Here is a 24,016-nt window from a genome sequence, read left to right on the forward strand (position 1 = left end):
TGAAATGCGTAATTAGCCAATATCTAGTGCACTAGACAGGGCGTAGAAGACGTTATTTGACACCCTACAGAGTGCAGTTATGCAGGGAGGAGGGAGCCACTTGGATCGGCTATGTTTTGAAACTGCTGATGGCGGTAGAGGGCCTCTGCTACCGGCAGGATGGAGAAATGTGCTAGTGAGCCAGCAGGCGGCGCTGCAGCTTTACACTGAAGTTTCAGGACACGCGCAAGTCACATGGGGTGCCTGGTTTCTGGCAGTGTTGCTCATATTCTTCAGTGAGACAGCAACTTGTCCTTCAGGTTTTCTATCTAGCTATTATTCCTGTATTTCTATAAAGTATTTATGTGATTATATATAAATAATTTCTCTCTCTCTCTCTCTCTCTCTCTCTCTCACACACACACACATATATATGTATGTATATATATATATGTGTGTGTGTGTGTGTGTGTGTGTGTGTGTATGTATGTATATGTGTGTATGTATATATATATATATATTATATATATATACACACATATATATACACATACATACATACATACACACACACACACACACACACACACACACACATATAAACATTAAAACCACCTGGTCCCCCAAAACAGCTCTGACCCATCGAGGCATGGACTCCACAAGACCTCTGAAGGTGTGCTGTGGTATCTGGCACCAAGACGTTAGCAGCAGATCCTTTGAGTCCTGTAAGTTGCGAGGTGGGGCCCATTGGATCGGACTTGTTTGTCCAGCACATCCCACAGATACTCAATCAGATTAGGATCTGGGGAATTTGGAAGCCAAGTCAACACCCTGAGCTCTTTGTCATGTTCCTCAAACCATTCCTGAACAAATTTTTTTCAGCGTGGCAGGCCGCATTATCAAATTCAAATTCAAAAGCTTTATTGTCTATCCCAAATAGGGTAGAAAATTGTCTTTAGACAAAAGGCTCAACACACAAACAATACAAATAATCATCACAACAACACTTTACATTACATACATCACTTCACAACTATAATAATAATACATAAAAATTCATTTTAAGATCCTATTTAAAATACCAATCGCAGTTGGGATAAAGGTCTTCTTATACTTGGTCCTTTTCACTAAAGTCACTTTATACCGTCTGCCAGAGGGAAGTAACTGGAAAGAACTATACAGGGGATGAGAAGAGTCTCCCACAATAACAGAGGCTTTCCCTTTTAATGCCACAGTAAAGAGATTCGTGAGAGGTGTTTGTCTCTCACCAATTATTTTACTCGCCATATTTATAATCCTTAAAAGTTTGTTTTTGAGAAAGAGAGTTAAACCAGGATACAATATTAAAAGTAAGAACAGATTCGATAAGTGATTTATATACAACCATCAAAATGTCCTTTTCAATGTTAAAACTCCTCAGTTTCCTCAATAGGCCTAAACGTTGATAAGCCTTTTTAAAAACATTGTCTGAATGCTTATCAAATGAAAATTGGGAGTCAATCTCTGTAGTGCTCGTACATTGTTTGCCCCACACACATTTCTTTAGTTTTACTAATATTAAGCTGCAAAGAACTCTCCTCTGTCCAAACTGTGATAAAATTAACAAAACTGAGGTAAGTATCTAATGACTGAATATCCTTTACACATCCCACCAGTGCCATATCGTCTGCATATTTTATAAGCGTCAATTTATCGTTATCACAGGTCACTTCGTTTGTATAAATAGAAAATAGAATTGGTGATAAAACACACCCCTTGGAAGGCCAGTGTTTAAAACCACATTCTCCGACTTTTTGCCATTCACCAATACATGCTGTGGACGGTCCCATAAAAAACAGTAAATCCATAAGATAAGGGTTTGGTGAACCTGCAACTCTTCCAGCTGCCTCAAAAGAATATTTATGTTCACAGTATTAAAAGAGGAAGAAAAATCCATAAATAAAATCCTAACACAACAATCTGCCGCATCCAAGTATTTTCCGACCTTATCCATCAGAGTGAGGGTGGCATCTTCAACTCCACGCCCAACTCTGTAAGCAAACTGCAAAGGATCCAGTTTCCCAGTCAATTCTTGGGAGAGTTGTTGGCAGACTACTCTCTCCATGCACTTACACAGCACAGATGTTAAAGCCACTGGTCTGTAGTCTATAAGATCCTTAGCATGTGCCTTTTTTGGCAGTGGAATAATGGTACTCTCTTTCCAGGCCTGAGGTACAACATTACAATCAAACGACAACTGAAAAAGCTGTGTTAACACTCCCTTCAGCTGTGTTGCACATTCTCTCAGCACTTTCCCCTTTATTCCATCAGGCCCTGTTGTCTTTTGGGGTTTAACTCATAATAAAAAAAATCCATTTCTCATCAGAATTATTATTAAAACGAGCATGATTCAATTCAGAAGCAACACAGGCAGAATCAGGACACTGAATTTTATTATGCTTCTGATTCCTCCCCATCATACTGTTTAGGCCTTGCCAGGCCAACCGCACATTACCCATTTTAAACTTTTCCTCAACCTTCTGTTTATACTGCTGTTTAGCCTCCTTAGTTTTTTTTTTTTTAATTTTTTTGCTTTAATTCTTTTTGCAAGAGTTTAACACCATGTTTATCTCCATTTAAAAAAGCTATTTTTTTAAGATTCAAACAGTGTTTAAGATCCTTTGTAACCCAAGGTTTGTTATTAGGGTAACATTTTACACTTTTCACATGAATAACACTGTGTACACAAAAATCCACATACCCAGATATAGAAGCATTTAACATATCAACATAATTTCCACAGTCCTTTAAAAATACATTCCAATCTGTACCTTCGAAACATAACATCCTGCTGAAAGCCGCCACTGTCATTAGGGAATACTGTTGTCATTAAGGGGTGTATATGGTCTGCAACAATGTTTAGGTAGGTGGTACGTGTCAAAGTAACATCCACTTGAGTGCCAGGATCCAAGGTTTCCCAGCAGAACATTGCCCAAACCATCACACTGCCTCCACCGGCTTGCCTTCTACCCATAGTGCATCCTGGTGCCATCTCTTCCCCAGGGAAGTGACGCACAAGAGCATGCTTTTCACTTACTGAAGACAAAACTGAAGGCAGAAAGACCCACAAACAAGCAGCAACTGAAGGCAGCAGCAGTAAAGGCCTGGCAGAGCATCTCAAGGGAGGAAACTCAGCATTTGGTGATATCCATGGGTTCCAGACTTTAGGCATTCATTGACTGCAAAGGATTTAAAAAAAAAAAAAATTGTACAAAGTATTAAAAATAATCATTATATTTATAATTATGTTAGTTTGTCCAATTACTTTTGATCCTGTGAAAATGGAGGAACTATGTAAAAAATGGCTGTAATTCCTAAACCGTAAATGCAATATTTTTTGGTAAACCCCTTGAATTAATGCTGAAAGTCTACACTTCAATCACATCTTGATTGCTTCATTTCAGATCCATTGTGGTGAAGTAGAGGCAAAATTATGAAAATTGTGTCACTGTCCAAATACTTACGGACCTGACTGTATGCTGGTTTTTCCTTCAATTTGTCACCTGTCTGTATGTTCATAATTAATATCATGCATGAAACAGTTAACAGCTTTGTGCACTAGTAACCCTGCACACAAAGGAAATATTGAGACATGGTCATATGAAAACCTATATCTTTTATTCCAGTGCTGTTTGACAGAAAATAGCACAAACAATCAATGATAAAACAGAATAAAATGGTACCCCATATATATATATATATATATATGTTAAAACAGGAGTAAATAAAATATATCTAACAACATTGATTAAGACACTTCCCTTTATAAATGACATTTGTTAAATTAAAAATAAGAATACACATCGGTTTAACTAGGCATCACTGACAGAACCCGTTTTTTTACATTGTATATTGAGCTACGCTGTTATCTTCCCTGGTACACAGTCAACACCAGGCAGGATTCTATTCTAAATTTGGAGAAATAAATCACCGTGTTACATAAATGTGCTTTTATAGTTACCTCGTTCCAAACATGAAAACACTCAACATTAGAAAAATTTGTATTTTTGTATACAACACAAAGTTAACAAGAACAGATGTTACTGCATACCATACAGAATATTGTATATTCATCTAGCATTCTACATAAATTGTGATATCTGCAGTTTACATATTTAAACTTGATCTTGATCAAGCTGTGGCTTCTAACATAAGGCTAGACAGATACACTAAGAACTGTCACGGTTTAACAGCTACAAAGACCAATATGGTCAAACAATGTGTTATATTGATAGAACATAAGAAAACACTTTTGGCTTTTGTATAAAGGAATTCAGTTGAACCTATAGTAACTGTAAAACAAATTGATCATTAATTAAAATCCATGCAATTTCACATGTTAACTTGGGCTTGTGCAATTAAAATGTAACATTAAAAGCATTTATGATTAAGCCCTTTTAATTTCAAAACTGCAGCCCAAACAGCTGTAAATGAAAAACCAAAAAGAAAGTGAGGCCCAAATCGACATGGAGGCTCATGCTGAATGGCGTTAGATGATTGGCGCTGATCTGTCGTTTGTAACCGTGGGCCGCAACCTGACTGTGGCAAAGGGATTCCCACCTCTGAGAAGGAACAGGGATTATTATTCACACAGAGGAAGAAACCAAAGGAAATTCAACAGAAGCCACATTCTTGGTGTGTTACTCACCCTAGGAAAGGAGGCTTCGATGTGCCATTTGACAACGACACCTGTTAAATAAAAACATCAGAACTATTAGTACTATTGACATTGTTTCAGTTGTGGTCCCTGGCTCAGTGCAGGCTAAGCAAAGCTGTCCTGTCAGACTGGTTGGATTGGAATATCAGCTCATTGTGCTTTCAGTGCTGTAGAGAACGACCGACGCCAGGAGGCACAACAATATTCCATGAGCTACAGAAGTAAAAAATTTTGAACTCAGTAAAAGAAAGTAAAGAACTGATGGTGAATTGTGAATATTTTTCTTTACATGTTTTTGAGGGTTAAACAGTTAACATGACTGACTGAGTATATCACTGCTTTATCATTACATCAGTATCACTGGAAATTGATGTAATGGTGTTTCTTGGCAGGTGAAAATGCTCACGACTACTGAGAAGATCATGTGCCTGATGTTGATCAGCTGTATTGGAAGTTAGGAAACCTGTGCAGGTCAGCTGGCCCCCAGCACTGGCGTAAAGAAACCTTGCCTGGAGCACATTGTGTCCATTAGGGGGCAGACTAATGCCATGTTCCCAGATTGCAGCCCTACTAGTTACCCAACAATCCTCAATCCCAGCCAACTGGCAACACGAAGTAGACTTTCTTGCACCTTGCAGTTCCAGCTTTATCCCATTTCTCCCACAGCCAGAGAGTCAGGTTCAACAACTATTTTCTTGTACAGTACAGGGACACTCAGAGAGTGCAGCCATAGACACCTGGCAGAGTGTGCACTGAAGATGTTTATGTGCTGGAATCTAACACTCACCTCTTTGTCCTCCCTCCTCCCCTGTGTGTTTGTGTGTGAGAAGACAAAACTAGGCAGGGAGCATTTTTCACATGTCTGTTTTTTAATTTATTTTGCACAATGGCAGCAATGCAAAGGATTCCGCAAACCTTCACTTTCCCCCAGAACAAAGGTCATGCAGAGGTTTGTCTTTGTTTATCTTACTTTCCTCGATTCTTTTGATCGGGTTCTATTAGTTTTTGGTTAGACTGTAATCGTGTAATCTAACGTGTAGGGCCGGGAGCGCAGGCTGACTAATTTAAGCTTGCTTGTTATTGAGCAGCACTGTACACCTGCAGAGCAAACATTAGGTTTCAGGTTCATCCCCAGAGGGAAACTTGACCTGCTGGTGAGGGACTGTCCCCTCAAGTTTTTTGTTTAATATGCAGACCTCAGAGGACACTGTGCATTAAGCACTGAAAGAGCCTCAGCTTTAAAGGCATTCCCTGCCTCTGTTTTCTAAATCAGACAGACTTAATAGAGAAAAGATGGACTGGAGTGTAGGTGTGGGTTATACCGTGTTCTGTGGTGAGGGGGTGGAGGGCTTCCTGGATGAGTCACCATAGTCAGGGGGAGGCAGAAGCACAGGCTGCTCTTCCTCCTCCTCCTCCTCCTCTTCCTCTTCAGACTGCTTAGAGAGATCTGCCACATTCATGCTGTGCAAAGGGGATACACACATACAGCAGGTTGTATAAGAATAACAAATCACTGATGTCCTTCAAACCAAGTACCAAGTTAAATGTTAAAAAAAAGCAGTATTACCATAATAACATTTATTTAAAAATGGTCTTTTACTTCTTTAGAGAAAAGACTCACAGGTTTGTGATTACAGGCTCGCTGTAAGGTCGGCAATATGACAATGGAAACCAGCCTCTCCTGTAAAAACAACCATCATATTTCAAAAAAAGATCTGACATATATATCTTTATCCTTTTCATAAATCATGTTTGATAAATACAATTTATGGCTGCATAAAAAGAAAGATGCAATCTTCCCATTATTATCGAGAACAAGCGAGTCACTGTAGAGGTGCATTTCTGCCACCGGTGGGAGACATGCATTAAGCCTTGGTTGCTTAGAAACTGTCTTATATAGAGAAAGTCAATCGTAACTTTGAACTAGAGCGCTTTTTACCTGCGTCAGTAATAGCAACACACAAAGACATTTCATTTCTCAAAACGGTAATGACAACATAATGGCTTCTGGGAGAAAAGTGTGGTCAAATCATGACAAAGGGCAACTTTGCCCAGACATGTGGTAGCCACACTGCTCATTTTCATTTGTTCCTTTTTCAAAAAAGACTAGAAAAGCACAAGTAATTACACTGATGTCTTGAATGAGTAATAGCTTCAAAACATCTTCACTTTTGTGTTCATAACCATTGTAACTGCTTCCTAAGTGTTACAGTGGATTTTAATGTAGCAAAAACATTCTCTTAAGGTGTATATGGTATTTTGATCATCTTTGACTTTAAACTAAATGTTCCATGATTAGCGTATTTTACAAAAAAGTTAGGGGTTGGCCTTAGACATAAATTGAAGACCATGACCACAGCTCGTCCAGGGATCAGGGATTATTCAATCACACACTGCCTGGTGTAACAGACACAAACTATTTTCTCTACCTAACACTAACGAGAGATCATCGAAAATCAGGGTTCAATAATGTTTTACAAGCCACACAGTGGTAGCTGCTGTACATGCTGTGATTGTAATTTCCAAAATCCTTAAAACTGTTTTTATTTGTTTTGCATTTCACTTTCAGTTTTCCATCATTTTTGTTTGTTTGTTTGCTTGCTTGCAGTGCAGAATGCAGTGTGCAGAGCCTGTATGCTAAAATGAGCATTTATTAAAGTGGTGCTAGTTATAATGCATCAATGAGATTTAACTTTTAGCTTCTTCTCAACCCTCCATCACCCATTTAAACACATGCAGAATGGAAACAAAGACCTGAGAGAGACTTCATGATATCTTCTGTCTTATCATAAAGTTGTTTACCTTTAAGCAGTATCTGTGCTAAGCATAATAAAGAAGTTTAGCCACTCTAACAAGATGGCAAGACTAAGTCATGTGATAAGGCACCAGAACATTCATTTTATCTTTTGTATCTTTTGGATCTTTGACATACCAAACATACCACACCAATTTCTGTACGCATTTCAGGAGTGCAAAATTGACGACGAAAAATGTACAACCAGTCTTTCCACTTCTTGTTTTTTGCCACAAATGATCTTGCATAATACATCCGAAATGATACAATCGTGAATCTCAGAAACACTTGTTAGATACCAACTAACAGAAAATATATTGCACCATTTACAGTGGAAAAACTCATGGTACTGATAGAGAAACACCAAGCTTATGCTGTATTTGGACTTACTGGCCATTTTTCTCCAGTTCCCCATAGAGCCAACCGTCCTTCTCTTCCTGAATCAGCAAAGTGATGATTTCTCCATCGTCAAAGCTGAGCAGGGACACGTTGTTGCCAGCTGTGTGTGGGAAAATGGTCTGCACTCGTGGCTTCTTTATTAAGTTCATACCACTGGACACAGATGTGGATCTGGACATGCTACTGCCATCCAGACTGTCTTGGTCTGTTGATTTCAGATCACAATACATGCATCAGTTCATTCTCATTCCAATCCCAATAACATAATTAAGTATGACAAACCCATACAACAACGCAATGGTGAGGCAGAGTCGAAGAAGCTCATTCTAAAAAATATATTCTATAACAGTGTTGATGGATTAAAGGAGGGGTGTCTCTATCTTGCCTGAGTAAGGCTCTGGGGACACTGGGCTTATGGGGATCTCCTGTGAGAACATATTTGCCAATGGACTGGTCTGAGCCTTCAGCGGCGGGGCTGGTGGAGGAACCATGGAGTCAGAATTCTGAAAGTAAGAAAACAAATACAAGAGGAGGTTGTGACAAAATTGAAGAACCTATAGTAATATATATCTTACTTGAATAAACATCATATACCTCATTATATACACTATATGGCCAAAAGGTTGTGGACAGTTGACAGTTGGTTTTCCCAAAACTGTTGCCACAAAGTTGGAAGCACACAATTGTATAGAATGTCATTGTATGCATTACAATTTCCTTTCAGTGGACATAAGTGGCCCAAACCTCTTCCAGGATGACAGTACCCCTGTGCACAAAGCGAGATCCATGAAGACATGGTTTGCCAAGGTTCAAGTAGAGCCTGCACAGAGCCCTGACCTCAACCCCACTGAACACCTTTGGGATGAACTGGAATGCTGACAGCACCCCAGGCCTCCTCACCCAACATCAGAGCCTAACCTCACTAATGCTCTTATGGATGAATGAACACAACTCCCCACAGTCATGCTCTTAAATCCAGTGGAAAGCCTTCCTAGATGAGTGAAGGTTATTATAACAGCAAACAGGGGACTAAATCTGCAAGTGGATGTTCAAAACGCATATATGGGTGTGAAGATCATGTGTCCACAAACCTTTGGCCATATAATGTACATGTGATTCATCATAATTTGAAGCCCTCAATTTTTTTATTTATTAAAACTGTTCAACACCCAGTGTTGCTTTTCAACAACAGATAAACAAGTACTATGACAAAAACAAATACTATGAATTAGAAGGAGAAGTGTAGTGCTGAGTGAATAGCAAACTTTTCAGTTAAGTTTTAGGCCAAAGCTTGAACCTATCAAGGAAAATGTAGCTCACACAGCAGGGTATGAGAAGGGCTGTAAGAATGAAGCAGCCCTGAAAGCTACAGAGCCAGACCAAGAAGAGCTTTAAAAATAGTGTGCAATAATAATTATGTCAACAGAAGTTCCACACAAGGAAACAAACTTTACCTAGGTTTAAAGCCCAAAAGATCTACTTTACTCAACAGTTATGCTAACTATTTTCATTTTATAAACATATAACCATCTTTATGAGAAAATTCTGCTGAAAATCCTTCTTAATCATTCACCAGTGTTAACCCAGCACACAGACTCACCCTGTCAAAATGCTCCATGAGAGGTGAAGACTTGGGTGTGTTGCGCATGCCCTCGATCATGGATATTATATTGTCTGGCACCTGGAGGGCATCACTGCACTTGTTTTGCCAGCTGGGCAGCTTCAGAGAGAGTATCTCCTTCGCCTGAGAATCATGACAGACGACAAAGGAACAGGCGCAGGCCACACAGAAAGGTTTTAGTGGGACTGGATGTATAACACAGCCACTTCTCCATAACTTAACATTCATCATGCTTGGCACGTTTGTCTAGCTTGAGAAACAAATTTTCTAGATAAGTAAAAACACTATTCAAATGAGGTCTATGCATGATGTCTATGCAAACTGGAGCCTTCTGGGCTTTATTTATTTTAAACATATTGGTTGAAGTATTCCTTAAATTTTATTGGTCTTGTGATTGCAAAATTGTGAGGAAAGATACAAATGGTTATGTTTGTTACAAAATGTACAAATGGTATTGTGATGTCTATTAGACTAGCACAATATTAGGTTGTTGACACAGACCTAAAATTGTTTCAGTGGAAAACAAAAGTTATTTCCACAGAATGTCAAAGCTGTGTTTTAAAACAGGGTTCGTTAATGTTTCTTAAATCGGAGAAAATGACAAAAAGTCAGTGTAAATCTATCCCATATGCATTATAAAGGATAATTTGGTTACTTTGTCATGAAACTCTGCCATCTGATAGGAGAAGGTACAGTGTTTGTCCACCAGGAAGCAGAACCTCCTCTTCTCTTCCACCAGGGCCTCCCTGCAGCCATCTGCTATGAACTTCTGCATGTCTGTCTGCTGCGAGGAAATCGTCTCCAGATACTAAAGACCAAAATTAGTTTGCCAAATTATTAAGAAACACTGCAAACATGTTGTCAGTCACACACTGTTAGAATGTTGTGGCAGGAAGTTTTGTATCATCCAAAAAAAAAAAAAAAAAAAAAAAAAAAAAACAGGACAAACTATAATAGTGCCATTAACTGGGATAAGCATCAATATGTTTAACAAGTTGCATCTCTCACCCCCCAATACCAACATAGTCATTATTCAGTGAGTAATGATGTCTGTAGACGGAAGACATCCACCACCCACTATGACCAACAACAAACTCAGTGAAGCTAAGCGGCAGATGAGAAGCAGATCTCCGCTGTTCACAGGATTCCCCTTCCTATTATCTTGCTGTGGCTGAGTTGTCATAGCGACCATGCAAGTGGGCTCTCTCGGGTGTCCATTTCAGCCTCTTGTCACAACCTTTTACCTCATCTCTACATGAGGGAAACACACACTATTGACCTCTGCTGCCTCTTTGCACTGATCAGCCAGAAATACATGTGACATTCTGCACATTTTAATGAGGTGTGGGTTGTTTATGGATAAAAACTATTAATAATCTAACATTCAAACTCAAAATAAACTTTTTCAGCCTTGTAGAACAGATGCCCAGAGGATTGAAAGAATGTTGAGATACAGTAAACCAACAAACTTTACTTGTCTTTCCTAAATATAGAAACACTTTCTGCACTTCTTACACTAAAAGTAGAAGCATGCTCCACAATAGCCAAATCTCGTCAGCTTCTTTATTGACGTCATTTCTGTTGCCTGAGGGCAATCAGTACTCTCTTAGAGAACAAAACCACCCATACCACAGACTTCCTGATGTAACATTGTAAATCAGGCTACAACGTGCGTTTTTTTTTTTTTTAAAACATAACTATAATGTTTTAGATGGAGGCACACCTCATGCAGATCCGAGTACAGCATCTGATTACGACAATCGTTGAACACAATGAATTTAACACAATGTCATTCACTGTGTCATTCAACACAATGTGTTATATGTATTACAATTATGATAATTATAAATATAATATGAAAAGTAGTAATAAGTAATAAATATCCAGACATATTCTGAATAAAACTTCAGATGTAAAAGCACGGCATTAAGATCTCAAGCAGTGAAAGATTTTTTAAAAATGCAAACATTATTGAATAGAACATGCTTGGTAAATCAAAAACCAGCAGCATCATTAAGTCATCAGAGTGCATAATTATTAAACATAATTACCAGAGAGAAGGTGTACACTTGAATAGGAAATTGTCAGCTACAAAAGACATCAATAATTGCTTCATGAAGCTAGCCATATTATGAAGGGAAAGAGGCTGCCCAGGATGAAGAGGGGGAAAAAAAAAAATCCTTCAGTGCTGATTAAAAACCAAACATTAAAAAAAAAAAAAAAGAAAAAAAAAAAGAAATGTATGAAGGAAACTGACCTCATTTTGCCTAAGGTTGTACTTGCTGGAATGCTTTCCCTGGCTTTTTCGACGCAATTTCTTCAGATCTGCCTGTGATTTATCCAGCGAGTCTTGCCTCATTTTGTGTTCTGACTGGTATCTTTTGAATGTGGCCTGAGATAAAATAAAAACACAGTATCAGCAGGGTTGGTAATTGCAGTACATACTCTGAATTCAGCCACAGTATTTGTATTCAGTGCATCATACGTTTTGAAAAAGCAGTGTTCTTATACTGTCTGTTACCATTAGACTGAATATAATCACTGACTGTTGAGATGAATGAGGGGATGGGTGTCTCCTGAAATGGACCAGTCGCAAAAATGTTTCATTCATATTTAGGATAGTGCATTCTACTATTTATCTATCAATACATTAAATATTCTGCCCAAAACAGAGCAACGTTACATTCATTCAATCATCTTTAGGAAGGTTTATGGTAGATCTGGAACCTATCCTGGGAATGCTATGCATGAGGTGGGAAAACACCCTGGATACAATTCAGACCTTTTCACACCTAGAGGTAACTGAGTGTAGCCAGTCCACCTACTGACATGTTTTGGGGAAGTACAAGGAAACCGGAGAACCCTTGTACAGGAAATCCACACAGACACCAGGAGAACTTGAGAAGCTCCACGCATACAGTAACCCAAGTTCTGGATCAAACCTAGAGCTGTGAGGCAGCAACGCTACCCGCTGCGCCACTGTGCTGCTCAGCAACACGACAGAAAGACAAAAAACAATTCAACAGTTTAATTACAGTTTCAGTGAGAAAGATACTTACAGTCATGTATTTGACATCCATATCTGTTTTCTTCTCCAGTTCTGCAATGAGTTCTCTATGGAACCTTTTGAACTGATAAGAGTAAAGTAGCTGTCATGAGTAATAGGTAAGCAGTCATAACACTAACATGATAATTGTGCTGCATTCCACACACTTAAATAAATCTAACAAGAGGCATATCTTATCTGTAGTTAAATATTCACAATGCTCTGAGAATGCTCTGTGTGTAGCCAAGATAAACCGATAGAGGTTTTCTCAAAGAAATACTGAAGGTTAGGAACGAGGAAATATTTTAACAGGCTACATATGACCCTGCAATTTATAAACAAACAAAAATAATAATCAAAAATAAATAATCTACAGTGACAACGATCATTTGGAACAGTACAGGAATTCTACCTTAGAAAAATGGAAAGATCATCGTACACTGTGCAGATTGCGGAATGTCATGACCTTCTGAGAACAGATGAACTGTCTCTATGACAAGAACTGGTTTTACAATGACTAGTGGATTGTGAAAAATCTGTGCACAGACCTTGACATATGCCATGCTAAAGGTAACATCATCATCTTTCATAGAAATCATTCAATTACTGCTCACCCAATACTTTCTCTACTGATAGACGGGTGAGAAAAGGAGGAAAGACTACCTTTGAACAGAAAAATGTGCTATTTTAAGTGAAATGTGATTTCTGTGAACTGGGGTCTGGGTGGCACAGCAGGCACTGAAGTCAATGGCACAGCTGGAGGGTAAAATAGAAAGAAGGCAAAAGAAAAAGAGAAGTAGATCTGTATTGTCACTCATGCTTTCTTACAGACTCCTCCAACTCCATCTGAACCTTCTTGTGCATTTCAGAAATCTCCATCAGGACCACCCCTGCAGACAGAAATGTCAGCTTAGTACAGCAGATAAAACTATTTGTAGTTACAACATTTATGCAGAAAAATCACAGCCACTTTGTAAGTAACATATACGTTCTGTTAGATCAATGGATATTTTATCCTACCATAATATACAAAACATTGCATGTATCAACAAAATAGGTACAAGAAAAAAAACATCATACTGTTTTTCAAAACCTGCTTTAAACCATTACTTTATGCAACTAATAAGGGTTCTGTGAGTGTTATTTCAGCTTGCTAGCACTCATCTGGCATTACTCATATAATCTGGACCCCAAAGCAAACAAACAGAGGCAAGGGACTACATCACGATATGCATTAGCGGTGCTGGGCATGAGCAGTGGTGCTCTAATAGCAGCTACAACAACATTACCATGTAAAGGTCAGCACATTAAGCTGGTAAATGCTGCCTTTGTAGAAAGGGGGACATGAGGACTTTGTTTTCACTGCATCTTCATGAACAGAGAAAGCATGGATATGTTTATCTTCCAAAACAAGAACATGCTTAAGCATAGCTTTCTAGCATGAAAAGCAAATAGGAACGGGCCGATCTCAGCATAGAAGGAAATACAGGTGTATAGAAAATGGTTTAGAAAGTTGAGGTATGCATCATTAGCAAGGCCCATGTTTCCACAGATCTTCCATCACCTTCTAGATTAAGTCCAGAACACCTGCCCTTCCTTCAACACCTTGCTTTTAACTTCTAATTATTAGTTTTCAGGGGACATACCCACTCAGATACTCTGACTTGGTCTGTTCCCAGTGACGGTTAACTGAGTTACTGCAGTAGCAACCCCTACTACTGGCAAAAACTAAAAAAAAACTAAAAATAAAAAATAAATAAATAAAAATTTTAAATAAACCTTGAAAATCATCACAAAACTTCAGCAGTCCCACAAGAGAATATAAATGAATTTTTAAACATGTTGGAAGGTATCCTACATTAATACTACATTTATTATACCCAGCAAAGATAAGATTGTTCTAGAAACACAATAGATGAGTCGCGTTAGTTAAAAGCGCTTGAGGGTTGCAGGGCACTGTATGCCATCATGGTATGCAGATATCATGCCTAGCCTATACAAAAAGCATCATGTGGTAGAAATAAAAATAAAAAAAAATAAAAAAATAAAATAAAATAAAAAAAATAAATAAATAAAATAAATAAATAATCAAGGCCTTCTCCCTCATTATAATCCATGCAAAACCAATCTAACCTTAACACCTCCCCCATCCCCCACCCCCAACCTGGTTTGACCGTTTACCCTAGTCATTTTTCAACCAGGTTAACAGAAAAAAAAAAAGATACAATTACTAACACATTTGCATGTCTAACTATACTATTTTTTGGGTTACATTATCAGCTCTATGACATCTACTGTTATCAGAAGCTAAATACAGAAAAATGTGCTGTTTCTCTGAACCACTGTTCAAAAAGATGGGATACATGCCTAATAGTTCCTGTCAAAATAAGATGAAAAGCATCTCTCGCTCTCTACTGACTAATGTGTGTGCACACCACTGTCGTGTGCCTGATTAGCACTCTCTCAGTCCTGTCACTCTCTGCCAGACACATACTGCAGCTCTACACTGGGCTAATCCAATACCCAGACTATTATTTCTACTAGCAGTGCACAACTCCTATCCTGGAGGATGAGAGTACAGCACAGATTGGCATGCTCAAACACCCAATTTGCCTCCTCAGTTGATGAGTGTGTTTACTAGATGTTTCTGAGCAGGCAAATAAAGAATGCCCGCCATTCACGTCTGCAGTTGGACTACTCTAATACATATAGTTATTTTCCACAAAACATATCTCTCTGTCAAAAAAACCATCAAGCAAGGGCTCATTTCAAACGACGATCAATACAAATAACAAAAACCATACCAATTTAGAGCAGCCATGTGAGTAAACACTGCAAAACCTCTGCATAGAAAGCAGCAGGTGGTTCTACTCAGAGCTCTGTCTATGTAAACACCATACGAATGCACCATCAATATCACAGTCAATATCGCTGCTGTCTGGGACCAGTCCTGGAAGAAGACTGTCTATGAATTTAACAGACAGGGAAGTACATTTAAAAAATATTTAATACAGTATGTAACTGTACAGTGATTTTTTTTTTTCATTCTGTACTCCAGAACAGTACTACAGGGTTGGAGACAACGTGCAGAATGTCAGTGTAGCAGGGATTGTAACCTGTTGTACCGAGTAGGAAGGATAAGGTCTGATGGGGCACAAGTAAATCTCATTATCTTATGCTTATCTGTGTGATCTGTGAATGGGACCTACGTAAGTGACCCTCCAAACCCGTTGAGCAACTGTGACCTCGAAATGAGCCCCAAGCATCTGTTTAGCGTTACTGTTTTTAAACTGCCGCCCCAAGCACCTGGGTCTACATTCTCTGATGGAAACCCAGCCAAAACCTGGAATGCTGCTCAGAGAATGAAGCAACAAACATTGAGCAGAACTCTCTTGCCCTTTGACTGAAGAACCTGCAAGAGCAGCAACATCAGACTCTAAGTTTGCAAAAACTAGAGATGTATGTCAGAATTGCAAAAGCACAGGCTGAGAATTGAGCCACCCTTAGGACCCATATAACCCTTTCCTCCTCCCCTGCAACAGGCCAATGACCCTCCATTATTGCCTTGGTCAGAATGACTCCCGAAGACAATGCCAAAGTGTATCTAGACTTGTTTGAAGGTAATGCTTCAACATGTGGCTAGTCTAAGGGTAAGTGAAGCCTCTGGATTCAAGCACTCTTGGCCAAAAAAACCCAGCTCAGAGCCAGCTGAAATATCCATGGGCCAGAGGATAGCTGCTTGTGACCAAAATCTATGCCAAAGGAAATCTGATGACTGGGATTGTATTCCCTTATCTCCAAATTCCAAGATAAAAAAATGACTTTCTCCACACATTTGCTTTGCATGATAAGCAAAAGGACAAGGCAGCTCTGTGGTCCTTGAGAGGAGCCAGGCTCACAGCAAAGCCGGCGAAGTGTGCGACTGAATGGGTGGAGGTACGGTATCTAGTTGGGCCCTGTCAAGTTAGAAATCTTGTCACGTTGGCTTGTGTTCATCTTGACATTGTTATAAGTAAAGGCAAGATATTATCGTAGGCTCATCACCAAAGTATGACAGAGACTATTGTGTCCTGCCTGCAGTACAAGACCAAAAAGGATGTGAGAGTTTTTGGGGATGGTGGGAAATTATCATTGGTTTACCTCATTATTCCGACCTCATCTGATCTCACTAAATAGACAGCAACAGAAAACTCTCAGTACTGGACATCCTTTCACTCTCTGTTCAGAGGGATTTTGGGACAAGTGGGAGGGCTAAGGGCTGATGTGTCACACCTGAACCTCATTATCTAACCAGTACTTATGTGTTTTGTTTTTACTGTCTCTCTTTTGGGTACAGTTAGCTCTGCGTGTAGGGGAGTGATTCTCCAAAACTTAAAGAGCAACTGTGACCTTGAGCAAGTTGGAAAGTTTTCTATAGCTGCCCCAAGTGCTATGGGCTTGACAAGAAATAAAAGCTCCACTGCTAAATTTAACCTGAGTTTATTCACTGTACATATTTATGTGATTCCTATATTGGCTAAGCCAATTCCCCTTTAAATACATGGCCACTAATATCTGGAAACACTAAGTTAAATTATATAAAACTATCATTTCAGCCGCCAGTTTCACCACCTACTGGACTGTGTTCCCCAGGCTCACTGTGCATTTGCCATAGTTTATTTGGATGAAACAATCTGTAGTAATGAACGGCAGAGACTTTGCAACATGTGAGGGCAGTCCTGTAGTCCTTGATATGAGACAAGCTCGTTGTAAACCTGGCAAAATGTTTGACTGAATGGGTAGAGGTACAGTATCTGAGCTTCCATTTAGACATCTTGTCAAGTTAGCTTATATTACCTTGTTGTAAGTTGGTGCTACTGTGCAAAACTTCTATTCTTCTATACTAAAACTGGCACCATTTTCTTGACAACGATCATGGGCTTCCACTTGGGTCATGGGCAGGTGTGTCTCCACATGATAAACTATTGTGGCCTGTGCACAATCCAAAGCTAGAAAGGATGTGAGAAATGTGAGGTTTTGGGGCTGATGGATTTATTATCATAAGTTTACCTCATTATTTAGACCCTAAATAATGATCTCACTAAATAGGGGGCACCAGATTAGCAGCAAACTCTCTGTGAAGGAGTCTAAGTGCAGCACCAGTGAGAAGAAGGGCTACCAAGTGGGTAATGATGAAGCTGAGATGTGCTTTCACATCCTGCTTAGAGGGATTTTGGGATGAGGGGAAAGGATAAGGGCTGATTTGGCACACTTGAACCTTGTTATTTATGTGTTCTTTTCCCCTCTGTCTTCTGGGTATAGTGAGTGCGCCTCCAAACCCCACCGAGCAACCAAGACCTTGAGCGAGCTGGAAAAACATACAATTTGTTTTGCTCTCTTTTTTTAAGCTGATGTCTCAGTACAATGGGTGTGAAAAGAAATAAAAGATTCAAAATTTACTTCTTTTGGAGCTGGATCTGCTGTGTTCTCCAGGCTGGGTGCTGCAGAGTACATTATATTCAGATTTAATTTAAAGGCACTCACTGTACATACTGTATATTGATGTGATTCCTCAATCTATGTCTTGGCTGAGCCACATGGAAAAATTAACCTTTTTATACATGGTCTCCAATTTTTTCAGATAATACATTAAATAGTAAAACTGATGTTTTCAATTACATAAGCCATTTTTAGTGATTGGTTACAAACTACTTCGTCTTCCTACTGTCTGCAGTCACAATCAATAAAGAGACAGTTCTACAGGAAGCCAAAAATGCTATCACCACCATGTTTCACACATAAGGTCCTATGCTTTAAATCATAATTGTGTCGTCTCTCTTTTTTATCTATTTCTCTGTAGACCAGGTACAGGTTCAGTACGTAACACTTCGTATCAGAGCTCAACCGAGTATATGTGAACTTCTGATATATGTACTCAACTGTTTTTGTTTCTCTCACATTACGGGATAACAGCAACAGTCTTCAATTGCAAATTCCACATATAGAATCTCTGTTAACTTTCTTCTCCACAAATTAATGATACAAGCAAAGAATGATTGTATACAAGCAAAGAAACATCATTTCTGGGGATCATAAGTAAACTGCCAACTTCCCAGAAATGGTGGAGCCATGTACTGAATAGCTTTCTATGTGGTTCCTCTAACATGTACTCTTGAAATAAAGTGGTTAGTCTTTTCATTTTCATTGCTAAACAAGCATGATGTAGTACAGAACCAAAATAAAAGTTGTCACTGTCCAAATGTAAATCCAGGCTGATAAGGAAGAAGGAATTTATGTCACTATATCTTTGAAATCTTTTTTTTGAAATATGACAAGGAAGAACCCCCAGGCGGAACAAAGACATTTTCAACAACACAGTGATATTTAAAATAAATGACACACCCTCCAATGACTGCCATTTCCTGATGTCTCTTCTATATATATCTTGGTACTAAAGGAAACTTGTTGGCTTAAACTGACAAACTGCCTTGATGTGGAAAAATTACCTTACAATGTCCCAAAATGTGTGAAATCAGGATGTTTTATGACACATTCCCAAGATCACAAACATCATCACTTCCAAACCAGAGCAGTATAAGTAAATACTCTCCCTAAAAACTTATCAAACACAAGTGAAAGCACTACAGCCTTGTCTTAATACCCAGAATTAAATCAATTAAAAATTGAGGGGCTATTAATGAGTCTTTTGTGAACAGCAACACCAATTACACCTTTATAGGAGGCTGTCTCTAAGATCTTAGCAATTACGTTCCCCCAAAATAACAAGCTGCTTCCGGATAAGAGGCTTAAAACTGACTCCTATTTCATATCTTAAGGAAAACGTGCTCTTCAGAGACAGTAATTGCAAAAGACTGATAAAGAACTGTGTGAATGCTGGAGGAGCCATTAGGGCTGTGGACGTCTGAACAGCAGGAGTGTAGGACTGAGCAAGTGCAGGAGCACCTTAATTGGACAGTGTGTCCAAGTGAGTGTCCTACGCCAAATAGACCCTTTAAAGTTTGAGTCAAATGCTCTAACTCTGGCAGAAAACTAGTACTGGAAGACTGACATCCGTCTGTTGAAAGACACCCGATTTAACTTTACCATTTCATTACCAGGTTAAGTAGCCAAGTTAGTGCAAAAGAATGATCTAAGCGTGCTGAGCTCTAGTCCTCCACAATTGGATTTGTCCTCCACTTCTCTAAATAAGCACTATATCAGAGGTTAGAAATGCACTTTGTGAACCCACTACAACCTTGTCTGAATGTCAGTGTCTCTAGCCACTCAGACAACACAATCCACAGAGCTGCTTTTTTTTTTAATTTAGCATTTGTCACATTCCAGTCCAACTGAGTGTTCCAGCGGCTCTTACAGAGCTCTACACTTCTGGAACTGCAGTAATGGACTGCCACAATGGCAATTAATCATGCAGCGCCATTTGCAAAAAACAAGAGTGGTGAGAGTGATGAGAGAATTACATGGCATGGCCATGACATACTAAAAGAATGAGAGCGATTCTCAAATCCATTTCTACTTCTCTAACAGAATGTACTTAAACTTTAGTGTTAGCACCCTACATGCTAAAAAGTTGATACATCACAGGGTTCAACTATACCTGAAAGCAGAATAGTGTGAGCAGATTCCCATTCAGAAATAAGAGCAATGGTCTGTTAAAAATCATCGAAGGCCTGTTAAAATTATCTATTAATAACTACATTAAATAGATAACCTAACTCTCTTTTCAGAGACAGAGGGATGAGTCATGAGGGAGATCAGAGCTTTCTGAGGCAGATGGAGGGAGATTAGAAAAGGGGACTAAGGAGGTGGAAGTGCAGGGTGGTCAGGCTCTCAGAGGCAAATGTTTGCTGCTGCACTTTGCTCAACACTTGAGAGAATTCACACTGTCTGGGAGAAATTTGAGCTGTCTGACAGGGACTCCAGGGTCGAACACTGGGCTTGAGGTTGGCGGTAAATCACGCTAGAACTCAGACATTCTGCAGGTGGCCATGAATCAAAACCAGAACATTATAACACCCAAACCCTGGTATTGACATCTGAATCAATATATAACCAAAAGATGGATTTTTTTATATGGACAACTTGAACAACACAGAGTGAACCATGGTTGTTCCTTCAGCAAGTGTACCTTGCATTTATACAACGGTGGCATGCAGAGATGAAATGCAATGATTAAAATCTGCTTAATGGATGTTAATAAATTACAGGCTAGTGCTGAAAGACCTGCCATTTTCACCCCAAATGAATATAGCTGCTTAGTCACTGCCAACAAACAACCAGGACAATCTGTACAAAACATTCTGCTAGCAATATTCCACACCAGCAGCAGTGAATCATCTACATTAGGATATAATCGGCCTCTTCCTCAGCATCCCTGGCCTACAGACGCTGACCAAGACACTCACCCAGCTCTCTGGAGACTGGTGACACAGCAGCATTCTCTCCAATCTTCGAGACGGCATCAAAATACGTCTTTCCAGCAAGCGTCATCGCTGTAAGAGTGAACTGTGCGTTTACTGATGCTCAGGTCTATATGCGATAACATTAGCACATGCACTAAAATAAACCGAATGCCCTTACAGGTATGCACAGAAAACCCAACACATAGCATATCTAGATATTTACCTGTTACTGATTTCTCATAGTTCTTCCCCAGGATTACAAGGTTGCGCAGTCCTGGGTTGAATTGATCCATCACACTCTGCAGGACAAAACAGCAGAAAAGGCTGATGATAATAATGATAATAAGTGATGGAACTGATAACAAAACATGAATCTTCGGGTTCATACTTGTGTTCTTCCAGTACAAACATACCGTATTTGTTGTCAGTAAAGGTACATTTCTGTCGACGTTTTATTTAGGGTAATGCTATTCTGTTTGTTTATTGATATAATAACATTGGCCTCTACAATGCTGATAACACATACTGATATGAATCCTTCAATCAGCATGTGTTATCAGTCCTAGCAATCACCAAAACTTTTATTGTCCACTCAGAGGATCCTGTCTAATCTCAGATGCTGAGATATGGCAGAATAACAACAATATAGTCAATATCATAAAGGCCTGGGACTTAAGAATTCAGAAATTCTGAGTATTCTTCCATACATTGATAGATTTGTATGTAACGTTCTTATTTTTCTTATGATTTTCAAACGTTAAATATTTGAGAAAGAGCGTAAATCCACAATAACAACACAGCCACAAACATCATGACTTGACACATGATGTATTTGGAAAACAAGGTTCTGTGTATGCCCAAGCAAACCTGCCTACAGGTCCAGGAGGGTTCAGTAGTCCAGTGAATAGCACTGTGTGTAATATATCTATTTAATCAAACTATGATGGTCAAAAACGTAGGTCTATGCATCGTTTGCAATTCATCAGATATGTACATATTTCCCCTATTTTGTAAAATGGATTTCTCTGCTGGGTTTTCGTGATAAGAGCTTCTTCCACACCCACTGAAACTTATTTTCTCATATGTAGATGGTATCTGGGTATTAGTTCATGCACAGTTGCTAAGATGTCATATAAGCCAGACACACAAAAAGAAAGAAAAAAAAAAAAAGACTGCCTATATATAAAAGCAATCAAGTATCGTGTTAAAATGGGTTAGAGTTCAACGATGAGTTACAGCTGTTTACATTTTGCAGAGTGTGTGTGTGTGTGTGTGTGGGCCTGGTCCATATGCATGTCGAGGCTGCTGGAAAGTACGACAACAGGCACTAATCCTCTCAGGAGTGTATCACAGTCCCATTTCAGGTGATGTTCCAGTGGTGGTGATGAATATTTAATGGAGTCCTCATAAACCAAAGCCCAAAAACACTGACAATATGTTCGAAAGATAGCATCATACAAGTTGTTTAATAATTAATATGTTTTTATTTTTGGATAGCTGCTTTTCAAAGAACAAAGTCCTGTGATTCAGGTAAATAGCTGACAAGTTCCATTTTCAGTTCCCAAGCACACACCCATGACAAAACAATGAGGAGACAGGTATGCAACACACACACACACACACACACCACCACCACCACCACCAGATCAAACTGGTTTCCTTATACAACCCAAGAAACCCAAGTGAAAGAGGAAATTTTTAATATTTTCAAATCTTTTCAACAAGAGGCAAGCAGAACCAAGAAAAGCAAGAAATAGGAAAAATGTTTGTTTCCCTGAAAGAATAACAACAGCAGACTTTAGGTCAATTTTAGCAGAGAAATGGAACCACTATTTAGGTTACACCTGCTTCTGTGTCTCATCCCAGTCACTCAATATTCCTCAGGGGAAAAAAAAACTTTTCCCAAATTCCCAAACACAAGAATTTCTCGTCTTTCTACACAGGTTTTCTTTCTGGTTGATATTTACCTTATAAGTGCTTTCAGTGAGCTTGGTCACGTCGTCCGGGTCTCGCGACATTTTGGCCACCAAATCGTTTCAAACACTAGAGGGGAAAAAAGTAACTGAAAAAAAAATCACTTCGCTTGAACTTTTCCCAAATTCCCAGACGAAACTTAGCGAGTTTTATCGTGTTCCTTCAGCTGGTAACATACAGCTGGTTTCTCCAGTCGCCTCGTAACAACAAAACCCTACACGAGCTTTATGTTTTTTCCACCCCGCGCGCGCAGAGATGCCAGTGAGGACTGAGCGCGAGCGCGAGCACGAGCGGAGCAGCAGTGTGTCACAGGTCGCATGTGCAGAGGTAGGGTCCGTGACGTCATCCGCCGCTTTCGCTGATGAATGACCTGAAGGATTAGGCAGCTCACGTAGGTAAGCAGCTAATTCATTTCTGCTGCGTCATTATAACGTAAGGACTGCTTTAACACTACAGAAAGACTTCTTGTGCCGCGAGGAATTTGGGGTCTTTTCACAGTTTAACGCACTGGACTCCCAACTAACCCCGCAAAATGCTTCCGTTCTCCTGGTCAACTTTTTCCTTCCCCAGGGTCCTCCTGCTCCCCCGCTTCACAGCACCACTGGAAGGATTTATTATAGCAAGTAATTTCACTGAAACTTATTCATTTTTCTTTTATACTTTTCAACCCTGAGCAATATTATGCTTGAATATTATGAGTTCATGACCTTATTAAATATGTTAACAGTCATGTTGCAAGGCATTCACAAGACATTAAAGATGTAAAACCATATTTATAATAATTAAAGATCAAAACAAGATCTAGATCAAGATCAAAATGTGCACTTTAACTTATACCAAGTAGAGTCGCAGGTAAATTGTGGTATTCATTTGTATTTGACGCCACCTAATGGCCATTAAGTGGATTGCACACAATTTAATTTGCTCTCGCTCTCTCACATGGATCCAAGGTTTAACATCCACACAGCAGTGTTGGTGGTCATTGGATTCACCAATAAACAATAAAGTGCAAGACAAGACATCAATCGTGCAAACAATGTGCATTAATACTGAGTGCAAATTTAGCCAAAGAGTCTGTGCAAATGTTGCAGTTGTATAGATGGACTGA

At 39.2% G+C, this 24,016-nt stretch overlaps 1 protein-coding gene across 1 annotated transcript; it reads right to left on the bottom strand.

The window, feature by feature from the left end:
• Window positions 1–3,614: 3,614 nt before the first annotated feature.
• On the bottom strand, window positions 3,615–23,192 carry baiap2l1a (BAR/IMD domain containing adaptor protein 2 like 1a). The gene is made up of 14 exons (XM_026915504.3): window positions 22,902–23,192; window positions 21,158–21,233; window positions 20,938–21,024; window positions 13,364–13,425; window positions 12,549–12,620; window positions 11,747–11,881; window positions 10,145–10,297; window positions 9,469–9,612; window positions 8,254–8,371; window positions 7,860–8,073; window positions 6,297–6,356; window positions 5,998–6,136; window positions 4,667–4,707; window positions 3,615–4,580 (listed from the first exon to the last, which is right to left on the bottom strand). The coding sequence occupies exons 1-14, from the start codon at window positions 22,950–22,952 to the stop codon at window positions 4,508–4,510; spliced, it is 1,425 nt and encodes a 474-aa protein (XP_026771305.1). The 5' UTR covers window positions 22,953–23,192; the 3' UTR covers window positions 3,615–4,507.
• Between the last annotated feature and the right edge of the window lie 824 nt (window positions 23,193–24,016).

The sequence above is a fragment of the Pangasianodon hypophthalmus genome, chromosome 12 (assembly GCF_027358585.1).
Source record: "Pangasianodon hypophthalmus isolate fPanHyp1 chromosome 12, fPanHyp1.pri, whole genome shotgun sequence".
Lineage (NCBI taxonomy): Eukaryota > Metazoa > Chordata > Actinopteri > Siluriformes > Pangasiidae > Pangasianodon > Pangasianodon hypophthalmus.